The sequence below is a fragment of the Vulpes lagopus genome, chromosome 2, assembly GCF_018345385.1.
Source record: "Vulpes lagopus strain Blue_001 chromosome 2, ASM1834538v1, whole genome shotgun sequence".
Classification (NCBI taxonomy): Eukaryota; Metazoa; Chordata; class Mammalia; order Carnivora; family Canidae; genus Vulpes; species Vulpes lagopus.
In genome coordinates, this window is record NC_054825.1 from 131,742,736 (window position 1) to 131,754,758 (window position 12,023).

General features: G+C 42.5%; 1 protein-coding gene across 6 annotated transcripts in view; it reads right to left on the bottom strand.

The window, feature by feature from the left end:
• NTRK2 (neurotrophic receptor tyrosine kinase 2) overlaps positions 1-12,023 on the bottom strand; it is a 332,403-nt gene that overhangs the window by 131,700 nt on the left and 188,680 nt on the right. For 2 of the 6 annotated variants that reach the window (XM_041744002.1, XM_041744003.1), the window contains one exon: positions 3,989-9,972. The exons of the other annotated variants lie outside the window; for them this stretch is intronic. In XM_041744002.1, the coding sequence (XP_041599936.1) occupies positions 9,944-9,972 (29 nt within the window). In that variant the 3' untranslated portion in view covers positions 3,989-9,943. Of the gene's footprint in view, positions 1-3,988; positions 9,973-12,023 lie in introns of those variants that run through there. 6 annotated transcript variants of the gene reach the window in all.

Below are 12,023 nucleotides of genomic sequence, written 5' to 3' on the forward strand. Positions count from 1 at the left end.
CAAATACAGTAGATACAATTATCCCTTCATCTGTTCATTCAGTTATACATCATGTTTATTACGCACCTACCACATCCTGGCCCCTGTTCTAGAAGCCAGAGATGCCAAAGCACTTTTATCTGTTGAACAGTCCATGATTAGAAACCTAGACAATTGTCAATAAGTATTTCCATCTGCAGTTTTCAATATAATTCAGCCACCTACTGCCACTGGATTCCCGGGTAAGACGTGACGTCCTGATTATACACATTCATCATCCGCCAGAGATGTATGATTACATACGCTGAGTCTACTCTGAACTTTTATCCCCATCCTCTGTACCCCGGCCCATCCTGGAGTTTCAATGTTAAATGTTAGTAGTCATAGATTTGTTTTATTTTATTTCATTGGGCAAATTTTCCATATTGGTAAATGTAGCTAGGTACACGCAGAAGTGCACACAACCCTCATCCCATTCTAGGGGAAGGAAAAGATCCATCGAATTCTCTCTTTGGAAGTATTTCAACCCCTTTCCTCTGAAATCTCATTCCAGTTATGGAAATCTCATTCCAAGATGCTATTGGGCTACCTCTCCGCAAACCCCAAAGGGCTATCTGAGCCCAGTCTCTTGTGCTGATGGAAGTATGGGGTGGTATGGGGCTTACAGGTTTCCAATAAACAATATTTTGATTATATCATTATTTGTCACAATGGACTTCAAACTGCAGTTGAGCAATGCATACTTTGGTCTTCTCTAAGTTATCAAGACAATAGAGTAAACACTGAGTCGGGAAAGAATGTGTACATTTTGGCTAACCTCACCATTCTAACTCATCTGCACTCGTCAAGCCTAGTGAAGACTCGTGATGTTTTGGGGAACATGTGTTACTCTACTTACTAAAAACTAATATGAGGCACTGGTCACATATATGAATGTGTATAAGCATATGTGCCTATAACAAAGCAGGTGTTTTTCAGCTCCTTGATGTTCCCTGACCTTATGAAACTCCTGTGTTTTTCCCATGGAAGACATGCCACTTGCTCGTGCTGACTCATGTTTTTCAAAGAGACCTCCCTCCCAAAGCTAAATATCTATAAGAATTTTGACCCCTTTTAACTAGACAGTTTGGAAACAGGAATCTTTGCATGGAAAACAAAAGAATGAGTCATAGAGTGTGAGCCAGAAAAGTGACTTGTCTGCCCTATGAGATGCTCACAAATGGTTGGCATCAAAACAGGTTGCCTGCAGAATGGTCAGTGAGAAGGCATTATTAGCCTCTGTGTCCCCTTGGCCTCTCTAGAACGGGGTGACCAGGCGAGAACTGTGGGTTACCTCAACCCTTACAGCATTGCCTACAGAAAGTCAGGAAATGTGTGCACCTCCATTTGCTGCTAAAACACTTGACATTCTTTGAAAGCTGGCCTCTGAAATACGGACATGAAGTTCACCTAGGAAACATGTCTTAATCTCAGAAGAGTGAAGGCATTCTAGAAAGAGTCAGAGGTGTATATAGTACTGGATGCTTTTCCAAAGAGTTTCTGAAATAAAACAAAAAAGGATGTGGGGAAGGGGAAAAAGTGGGATTTTGTGTGATTTTAATTAAGGAATAAGGCCAATTATTCATGATTATTTAGTACTTCCAGTAATGACTCCATCGAGAAAAACTCACTCCTGACCCAGGAGGCGCTGGGTCAATCCTTACAACAGAAACTGGGCCTGGGGTCAGAGACTATTGGCTCCTTTTTAAAAACAGTAAGTTCACTACCCACCATATGGCATTCCTATGGCATTCCTTGGCTTTTATGTTTGAAGGTTAATATACTCAGCATACCTTGATAAACCCACATGAAAGGTGCAATGCCAACAGCACAATTCCTCTTGCAGACTTAGAAAATTGCTAGACATTATTTTTGGAAAAGGTCAGCAGCAACATTAGGCTAGACGAAAGAGAGCCAGAATTCAGGGAGCTAATCAGGGCCTGAGTATTAACTCTCCCATGTGTTAGGGGTATAATTTGGGTTTATTAATTCTCCTCCTAACCTCTCTGGTCCTCTGTTTACTCGCCTGTAAAACAAAGCAATAATACCTGTCCTGCAGGATTGACAAGGATTCATGTTTGTTTGTTTTTTTTTCCAATGTGCAAATGCCAGGTCATCGGATCCGGCCCATAAAAGGTGTTAGATGCTGCTTGTTTAATGGATAATAAAAATGCAGACTTTACAAAAAGGGCTCATGACATTAAAGAACAGGTTAAGTGAAAATTAAGTGTTTTAAACCTCAAATATTATATCTGTAATTTAGCAAAAGAAATACTAAAATTCCAAACATGGGAAAATAAAGCAAAGCAGTATCTAATACATTTTTAAAGGAGTTTCACTTAAAAAAAAAAAAAAAGGAGTTTCACTTGCATGTTGGATTTTCATCTAATTTGCCTCCCTACATTATTTCCCAAATTTACCAAGAAGACCCCCTGACCCTTTTATCTTTTCTACCTTTTTAAAAGAATCTCTCTCTCTCTCTCTCTCTCTCTCTCTCTCTCTCTGGCAGCCTGGCTCATTCCCTTACTCTGGAGAGTCACATATATAACAAAAAATGCAGTAGGAAGACGAGAGTGAATGTCTCTGCAAATATTAATGCTGGTGATGATGAGCTGGCTGAGCAAAAGGGCATCAGGGAAATATTTGTCCGGAGTCAGATGGGCTGGGTGAGGAAGGACAGTCAGGCCAGGAATACAAGAGGGGAGAGAAGACTTAACGCTAAGCATCCCAGCCGTTCATGTATACAAAACTGAGCTTTGCGATGGTGGGGTTTACACAGGAGCCAGGCCAGAAAGGAGCCTGTGTCCACGGACAGGCCGAGCACTGTGGGGAGAGATTTTAGTCTTGTGCCCAAAATTTAAGGGAACACCCGAAATTGCAGTGACTGAGATGCATAATGTTTTACTGTGGTATTTTTCAAAGTAAAAATTCATGCAAATAGCTATAATGAAAAAAATATCAAAATTTTAAAGAAAGACAGACTCTGACCCTGAACTTATAGGACTCAATGCACTTAGTACCAGCCCTCTCAGATCCATCTTTCTTTAAGGTTTGGTATTTTCTTACAGATTTCTGGGCATTATTTTTCTGTCCTGTATTTTTATTTTATTTTATTTTTAATTTTTGTTTATTTATTTATGATAGTCACAGAGAGAGAGAGAGAGAGAGAGAGAGAGAGAGAGAGAGGCAGAGACATAGGCAGAGGGAGAAGCAGGCTCCATGCACCGGGAGCCCGATGTGGGATTCGATCCCGGGTATCCAGGATTGCGCCCTGGGCCAAAGGCAGGCGCCAAACTGCTGCGCCACCCAGGGATCCCCCCCCTTTTTTTAAATTTTTATTTATTTATGATAGTCACAGAGAGAGAGAGAGAGTGAGAGAGGCAGAGACACAGGCAGAGGGAGAAGCAGGCTCCATGCACCGGGAGCCTGACGTGGGATTTGATCCCGGGTCTCCAGGATCGTGCCCTGGGCCAAAGGCAGGTGCCAAACCGCTGCGCCACCCAGGGATCCCAGGGATCCCAGGGATCCCCTTTTTATTTTATTTTGAAGTAGATTCCATGCCCAGCATGGAGCCCAATGCAGGGCCTGAACTCATGATCCTGAGATCAAGACCTGAGTTGAGATCAAGAGTTAGACACTTAACCAACTGAGTCCCCTAGGTGCCCATATCTTTTTTGTCCTTTATTTTGGCATGAAAATATTATTTATCTGGATTTCTGAGATTGTTGGTACCCCCTTAAATTCTGTGCCCTATGTGAGACCCTCACTTGCCTTACCCTAGTCCTGGCCCTGCCTGGGTACAGAGGGAGCTGCATGAAAGCAGAGAGAGTCTGCTTGGGGCCTACACAGGAACCAGTGGGGACTTCTAGGGAGCCATTTGTGGTGCTTTTCAGAACCCCGATACTCAATTTTCAAGTCCATGTAAGAATAATTATTGGTAGGTGACAAAAGCAGGCAACAGAAGCATGGATCTCACACTTGTCTTTATTGGCATATGTGTTTGGCTCTGAATTATCAACTACATCACAAATTCCATACAACAGATCTCAATTCCATGTACATGTCTATATAATGGAGAATTCCAGACCTCATTGTTCATTCATACATAGACAAGCCCTGGAGTTTCTGAACATAGTAAAAGAATACAAGTCATGTTTTAGGTCTGCTCTCTTGCATCAAAGGAGAGAGGGAAATGGAGTGGAACAAGATGTAGCAGTCAAAAGAGACCTTTCCCAAGCCCATCCCCATAGATTGTGGTCCAGCATCGGAGGGCCGAAGGGCTGAGACCAGCACTGGAAGGCAGTGAGCAGGTGCCCAGCTGCCAGAGGCTCACTGCCCATGGTGGGGATGCAGGGAGACGTCACAGAGTGGACGGTTGCAACACCGAGATCTTCTATGGAACCAGAATCCATATACACCCAAGTCCCTTTCTTCCAAAATGGGAAAAGGATGTGGGCCTACATGAATTCACCCCTCACCCAACAACCCCTCCCAGAGCTCTGCCCTCACACAGAAGCTTGGCCGTCAACAATACAGATCTCTTCAAGAGAACAAAAGACAACACCGAGATGTTAACACCAAGGACCATACCCATGTATCGGCTACCAAACCCAAATCTGGCTAGGATCTACTTCAACTAGAACTTGGGGTGCGATATGTAGGAAAAAGCAGAGCATATACTGAGTCCAAAAGAGAAGCGTGATTCAGGAAGTGAGGGACAATATTACTCCCTTTGCTACCTTTCCATTTTTTCCCTTCCCAGGCCCAGGAGTTCAGTAATCTAAGGCGAAGTGACCCATCACTGATATCTTACTAGTGAAATGAGTGTTTTCCTCTTCCCAAATCAATGTTGAAAAGTCTAGGTAGGGCTCAAGGAAAACAAGCTTCACATGCAAGTAGAGGAATTTTGCCATCAACTCCAAACAAAATCTCTTAGGAAGGAAAGAAACACCCTCAAAGTTACAGTCCTTGTAAAGGAAGCAGCGGCCCTCTGTAAATAAGTTCAAGCAGTGATATGGCTGCACATCTGCTTCTGCGGGTTTCAGCAAATGGCACCAATGGAAACGGGAACCTGGGAGCAATATAATCATTAGCATCCTGGTTCCTGATTCCCCAACACGCACAGACAAAGGGAGGGTGGCCATGTGAGAGGGGCAGAGGGGGTTCTGAAGGAGCAAATAAACTAGGATAGAGACACTGTAAGACCAGTTAGTACTCAACGAAGAGAAGGTAAAAATCTGAGTCCCATCTCCAGGGAACAAGTGAATTTCTCTCTGTTCTTTTAGCAACAGACTGAAGGCCAACTTTTGTTACTCCAACAGGGAACCCTGCTCAGGAGCAGGGGTGGGAATGAGGGGTGTGAGGACTTGGGCATCCATCATTCGTGCAGGAAAACAACTCAGGTGGCAGCTCCATGGTACTGTCTCTGCTTATTTTACAAGCAGACATCATGTAATCTCCTCTAGTAAGGGCATTCATTCCCTAATACGGAGGCTCTTTCAATACAATTAGATAGCATAGGATTTTATCCTGTCCCCTCTCTATCAGCTACTTTATTAGAACATTAGAACTATGGCACTCAGTCTGCATGTCATCCTTACCTAATAATGAGCTTGGTTTTCACCATAACACACCACGGTCAAAGGCATGGTTAAATAAATGTGCGAAATGGTAGCAACAGGATAGAGATTGTTGATGTCTACACATATTCATAGCATGTACAGTAACTGATAAGAATAATTTATACACTAGGCATTAGCTTTTTGTTTTCTTTCTAGAAATCTCCCTTCCCCTCCACCGCTCTTTTGGTTCAAACTCACACCAGTCTAATCTCTTACAATTCACAGGAATCTCTCTACTCTGAACTCCTTTTTAGAATCTGTCAACCTTAATACCAACACTGACATACTACTTCTGTCATACTATTGATAAAGGTGCCCTCACCAGAACGCCAGTCCAGGCCTACATGCCTGAGTCACCAGAAGAGGAAGCCTTTCAGTATAAAACATCTGGAGATCATTGGGCAACTAACTCCATCAATGGCTGAATGACTAAAGGGAAGTTCTGACTTATCAGAGGCCCTTGCACAGCATGGGGGATCCTGGGTAGAAGAAAGGCAGTTCCTAAATAATGAGAAACATCCTAGATGTAATCAGCCTGGTCCTTAAGGTTCAGTGCACTAAGGTCCTTGAGAGGAATGAGGTGGCTAGGGCCAACAACCAGGAGACAAAAGGTTATCTATCACCTGCTTCAGTTGAGCAATAAACCATATTTGGAGTCATTGAAAGTGTTGACCCTAAACCTGAGCTATCAAATTGCCTTGGCAGAACAAAGAGCCTCTGACTTCCAGAATCTTCCCAGCTGGAGACATCATCCTCATTTCCTCTCTGACACTCAGCATGTGAGAACCGAACACCTCTGGGTTTAGGGTCTCTCTAGACCAGCCTGAAGTGGCCAGCCATGTTTGGCCGCCCAGCCTAGCTTAGCCTCTGGGTACCACCAAGCAAATTGGAAATCGGAAACTGGAAGTATATACCCAACATGCCTCCTTCAGACTTTCCAGTACGATCTACCTAGTGTGAGCCACTACTACAGAACTATGAACAAAGCCCAGTACAAATAAAGGCAGAGGAAAAAATAGACTTTATATCACAGGACATTCAAAGGATATTCACAAGACCATATATATTTTCCAATATATCAGCCACTATCTCTATCAGCCACTATCTCTAGCTGTTGAATTACCTCTATTATTTATTTTTATATTTTAAAGTACCTTATTTTACGGTACCTGAGGGCTCTTGAGGTAATTAAGACTTAATTCTGTCTTATCAGCAGAAATCATCAGGCCTATACCACCTCAAGTGACCGATCCATTGTGCTTTTCCTGGGACTGTCCTGTTCCTAGGAACAGCCTTAGTCCTGGCAGTCACTATAATACCGACATTCCTTTTCCCTTTAAGCACAAATACTGCCTTCTAATTTTCCCCTTTTTGAGGAGGCCAACCATTCAGAAAGACACAGCCTTCTCTCAGCAAAAGGGAGCAGGCTCAGACAGAGGGCAGCAGGGATCTAACATGGATCCCCAAGGCGGCTCCCACTTAGAGCTGAGCCCTAGCAGCAAAAAGGCCTTTGTGCTTGGCTATCAGGCTAAACGAAGAAGCAGTTCTTCCTCCAATTCTTTCCTGTCTGTGGTATGAAGCAAATGCATCTTACCACTCTTCAAGAAAAGTGACAACTCCCAAGCTCAAACAAACAGCCAACTACAACATCAGTGAACATAAAGAGAACATGGATTCTCGGACTATGGGTGATCTAAAAAGAAGCTCAGCCATGGTGGGTTACCCTCAGGCTGGCAGAATAAGTAAAGACAGAGAAAAATCTACACTTCACAAAGAGAAAGCCTACTCTCTGTTATAAAAGCTGCCATATAGGATTGAGTGTCATATCCCAGAAGAACTCTCATTGTGCCATCTCTACTTAACCATAGGGAGCACTTAATTGTTCGAAGCATCTGGGTAGCAGGAGCTTCTCAGCAATGTAAGAGGCTCTCCTGCATTTGTGTTTGCTGAGCTGGCCCCAGTCCATAGTCTGCTGGCACGTGCAAGAGTGACCCAGTAGAAACCAAAATGGGGGTGGCAGATTGACTCGATTCATCCTGCTGGTACCCATGCTCCAGTAGGGATGGGCCTTGGGAAATGCCCAGAACAAATGCATTAGGATCCTGCATCTGCTGGCATACTTCCAGGACATCATGGATGATTTGGTGGAATTGGACTAAAACATCTGATGTGGGGGGCATCCATAGTTCCATCTTACTGGTCAATGGGGTGGAAGTAAAAACAGTTCTGAGAATCTTACTACAAGTGTCTCCCCCTAAATTCATATTCATTTTCCCTTTTTTAGCCATTATGGAGTAGTTTCTCTAGGAGGTCCAGTTATCCTATAACCAGCTGGCATTCTTTTTTGAGAACAAATAATATCATCCAGGGGTCAAAGGCTAATAAAATGACATCTTATCTCTTACTCGGTTGTAAGTGTGCTTGAAACTGATTTGCTAACGAATCTTCATGTCTGGAATTTGTAACATGGCTTACATTTTAAATGTAATTATGCAGCATGTGTTCATTTCCTTTCTTCTGAGAAACTCAAGTTGCTTTTTTAAGCATTATTTGATAGCTTCTTGCCATCTCCCCTGGAGTTGAAAAGAGAATATGATATCCAGCTGTTCTAGCTAGCCATGGGGAACCATGGCACCGAGAAGGAGACAGAATTAGACTGGGACCTGCACATTCGAGCCACGGAGACCCCCAAGGGATGAGTTGTCAACCCAGTGGGCTGTAAACGAAGCAGTTTCTAAGGATCCTAAAATAACTGCATTCTCCCTCCATCCTAATACTCACGCTGGGCAGAATGGGCTAAGCTTATTTTTAAAGTGCAGGTCACAGCCTTCAAGGGGATTTAAACAGTTCCCAAAGCAGCTATTACTTGGCCGATTAAATGCTTAGAAGAAAATCTACTTTGGAAGACAAAATTAATAGGCAAAAGATAGAGAAGAGTGCTAAAGCAATTGTTTCTTCCTGGCTTTAAATCCTGTACCTGACCATCATAATGGACCCATGGAAACAGGCTGTTGTGAAGTCTGAAGAGAAGCCCGGGAAACTCTCAGACTCTCATCCTTTGATCTAATGAGTTCCTGGGGTCCTGGACATAATTCTTAATCTGTGCTCATGTGGACTCAAAGTAACATTGGAAATATGTCCAAAACCTCCGCAGCTCTGTGAAAAACATTACCTCCAATCCTCCCCTTATTGACAACACAAAGATGGTGTGGGTATGGCAGTTAAGAGGAGAGGGAGGAGTGCCCTGTGGATCTTTCCAACTACAGTTAAAAACACTCCCTCTCCTTATTATGTCTTATTTCCCTAGTCTTAGCTGGTCTATGAATCTGTGCTTATCTACATAATTGCCTAATAAGCATGAAACCAATGAGAATACACACACATACACACACATGTGAACTATAATACCTGGGGAAGTATGGCACACTCTGCAGGAAATCAATAAATATCCACTTTTCATTGGAAACAGAATCAAAGAGAAAAAGTCAGAATTCTTCATACACATCTGTCACAGGGAGTTACGGCCCTACATACTCACAGAGGGCATGCGCTACAAGGACAGACACACCCAGTTCATATTTAGAGACAGTTCTAATTTAATTCTGGCCCCAGGCCTAGAACCTTAGCTAATTTACAAGGCTGCTCTAGGAAAGACACACATTTGGGGATGACAATAAGTTTATAGCATTTGTTTTTCTTGCAGGGGAAGCTGTAACGCATTCCCACCCTTCAAAAGAACCCAGGATGGATGATTCGGGGGTTTTGCTGGTTAGTGTTTCTTTCTTTTCTTTTTTTTTTTTTCAGCTCAGAAGGTGTGTTTCCAGTATACCCTGTCAAAATGTTTCTCAGCAGTCAAGGAGAGGATAGCACACGGCTGCCCTTGAGCCAAGTTTGTAAATCCTACTGGGAAACCACCCCATGCTGTCAGATGACGTGGTTTTCAGACACGTCTACACAGACTAGTTGAATTAAAGACCAATTCCAGACTAGTTGAATTAAAGACCAACTCCAGACTTGATGTTGCTGAGCTCCTCAGCTCCATCTTGCCATCCTGATTGATCGAGGAGATGGGTCTATAGTTAAAGTGGCATATCATTTTGAGGGCTTAGTCATTAGAGCACACTGCTTTCTCTTTGGAAGGCAACTTCTTGCTTGGCTAGGTTATGGAAGCTAAGGAGTGACGTCAAGATGTTGTCTGGCCAGAATTTGCAGATAACCATAGAACTCTTCTCCTTCATCAGGTATGGATTTAGCCTCCTTTAGTTCCTGCAGTGACATAGGAGCCTCCAAATACCAAATTATTATCAGGCGGTCTTGGGGGAACCTCTGGGCCCTGCAATAAAGTAGACAGACTTGCTATTGGAAAGTGCTCGGGAGCAATTCAGCCCTGTTCAGATTGCTCTAAAATCCTGCAAACCATCTCTGGACTTTTGAAATGAGTCCACTCACATAGCTGCTAAGAGTACTTTGGGGGATAGAATTTATTATCATCCTTCGCTTAAATGATCTTACACATCATTTAAAGCAATTCGGTTTGATTCTGTTTGTTTGTTTGTTATTTCGTTTTTAAAGCAAATCTATGCAAGCAGGGAGGCTGTATCATTTTGGATAAGCCACTTCTGGGCCTTGTTTATAAAATAAGGTGTGTTAATTGATCTTTAAGGTCTAACTCAGGTGTCACATACAGATGGTGGACTATGGACCAACTCTGACTCTTACTGATAAAATTTATTGATCCCAATGCAGTGTTTTAAATCTTAGGGAATTCATATAAAAATAATAAATGCTGTTCTTGCTGGGAAAATGAGAGGATCTGGTAATAGTAGGCCCATGTTCTAGTAAGGCCTTCATCATCTTTCTGACCCAGCCTGTTTCTCAAAAAACCTGCCTGATCCTATGGGTAATTAGGGGTTAGGACCTTTGCTCTGAGCTATTCTATCAGGGTGTGCTGTGATTATATGATTATATCTGTGACCACTGCTATTCCCAATAAGACTCCCTGAGGGCAAAGAATATGCTAACATCCTCACTAAGTCTTGGTTTTTTAGCATTGTAAAAGTGTTGTGGGTAGTCAATAAATATTTAATGAATTGAACTTCACTTTCTATATTAGATTCTTACAATTCAATGAAATAAGACTGGGACCATTCTTTGTAAGATCACACATGTATTCTAAAGCCAACATTTTTGACTAGCATGTAGACTTAGGAAAAAGAAGTAAATATGCTGGTTTATGGCCCATGTCTCTCACAGAGTCCAGAGGTTGGTGGTGTACTATCCATGGGGTATTTTGCTGTAAGTATGTGGTAAAAGTTCTAAACTTTTACCAAGATCTTCTTTTTTTTTTTTTAATTTATTTATGATAGTCATCACACAGAGAGAGAGAGAGAGGGAGAGAGAGAGAGAGGCAGAGACACAGGCAGAGGGAGAAGCAGGCTCCACGCACTGGGAGCCCAACGTGGGACTCGATCCCGGATCTCTAGGATCGCGCCCTGGGCCAAAGGCAGGCGCCAAATCACTGCGTCACCCAGGGATCCCTACCAAGATCTTCTTAAATTCATTTTTCAAATGCAAGACATCCAACTTCTTGGAAGACTCCTGCTTTAGAGGTTCTTTGGAGATTATTTTGTAAAAATATTCAATGGGAATCACTTCATTTCATGCTAAACTTCCGGGACACATGGGTGGCTCAGTAGTTTGGCGCCTACCTTCAGCCCAGGGCATGATCCTGGAAACCCGTGATCGAGTCCCGCATCAGGCTCCCTGCATGGAGCCTGCTTCTGTCTCTGCCTGTGTCTCTGCCTCTCTCTCTCTCTCTCTCTCCCCCCGTGTCTCTCATGAATAAATAAATAAATAAAATCTTAAAAAAAGAAAGGCTAAGTTTCCCAAATTTCATGGGCGTACAGCAATAAATCTCTCTGTATATCAGATCTATGTATTTTTAAATATTTTAATTTCTGGACAACTACATTTAGAATGATCAAAAAAGGGTTTTTTGGGGGTCAGAAGCTTATTTCTGCTAAATTGTTATCTAACTCTGGTTAAATTAGCTAATATGTTGTAAAAAGTATGTCTAACAAATAAACCTCTATGTAGGCAAGTTTAATAAGGAGGAAAGCCAATGAAAAAGGCTATGGTTCATTTTTACTTGTTATAACTCTGTTGGTAATTAATATTTCAGTAATACATAGCCACATCTGGTCAACATCTGACCAACAGCAAAGGTACATCATGTCCTTTGTTATGAAGAAGTAGTTCAACAGATAGAGTTCCTGCTCTCTAGGAGCTTACAATCTAACCTAAACAAGACTATAGAAACACGTACACAAGCGTGGTCAGACTCAGGATTTAACAAGAAGCAAGAGATACATTGAAGATAAAGGA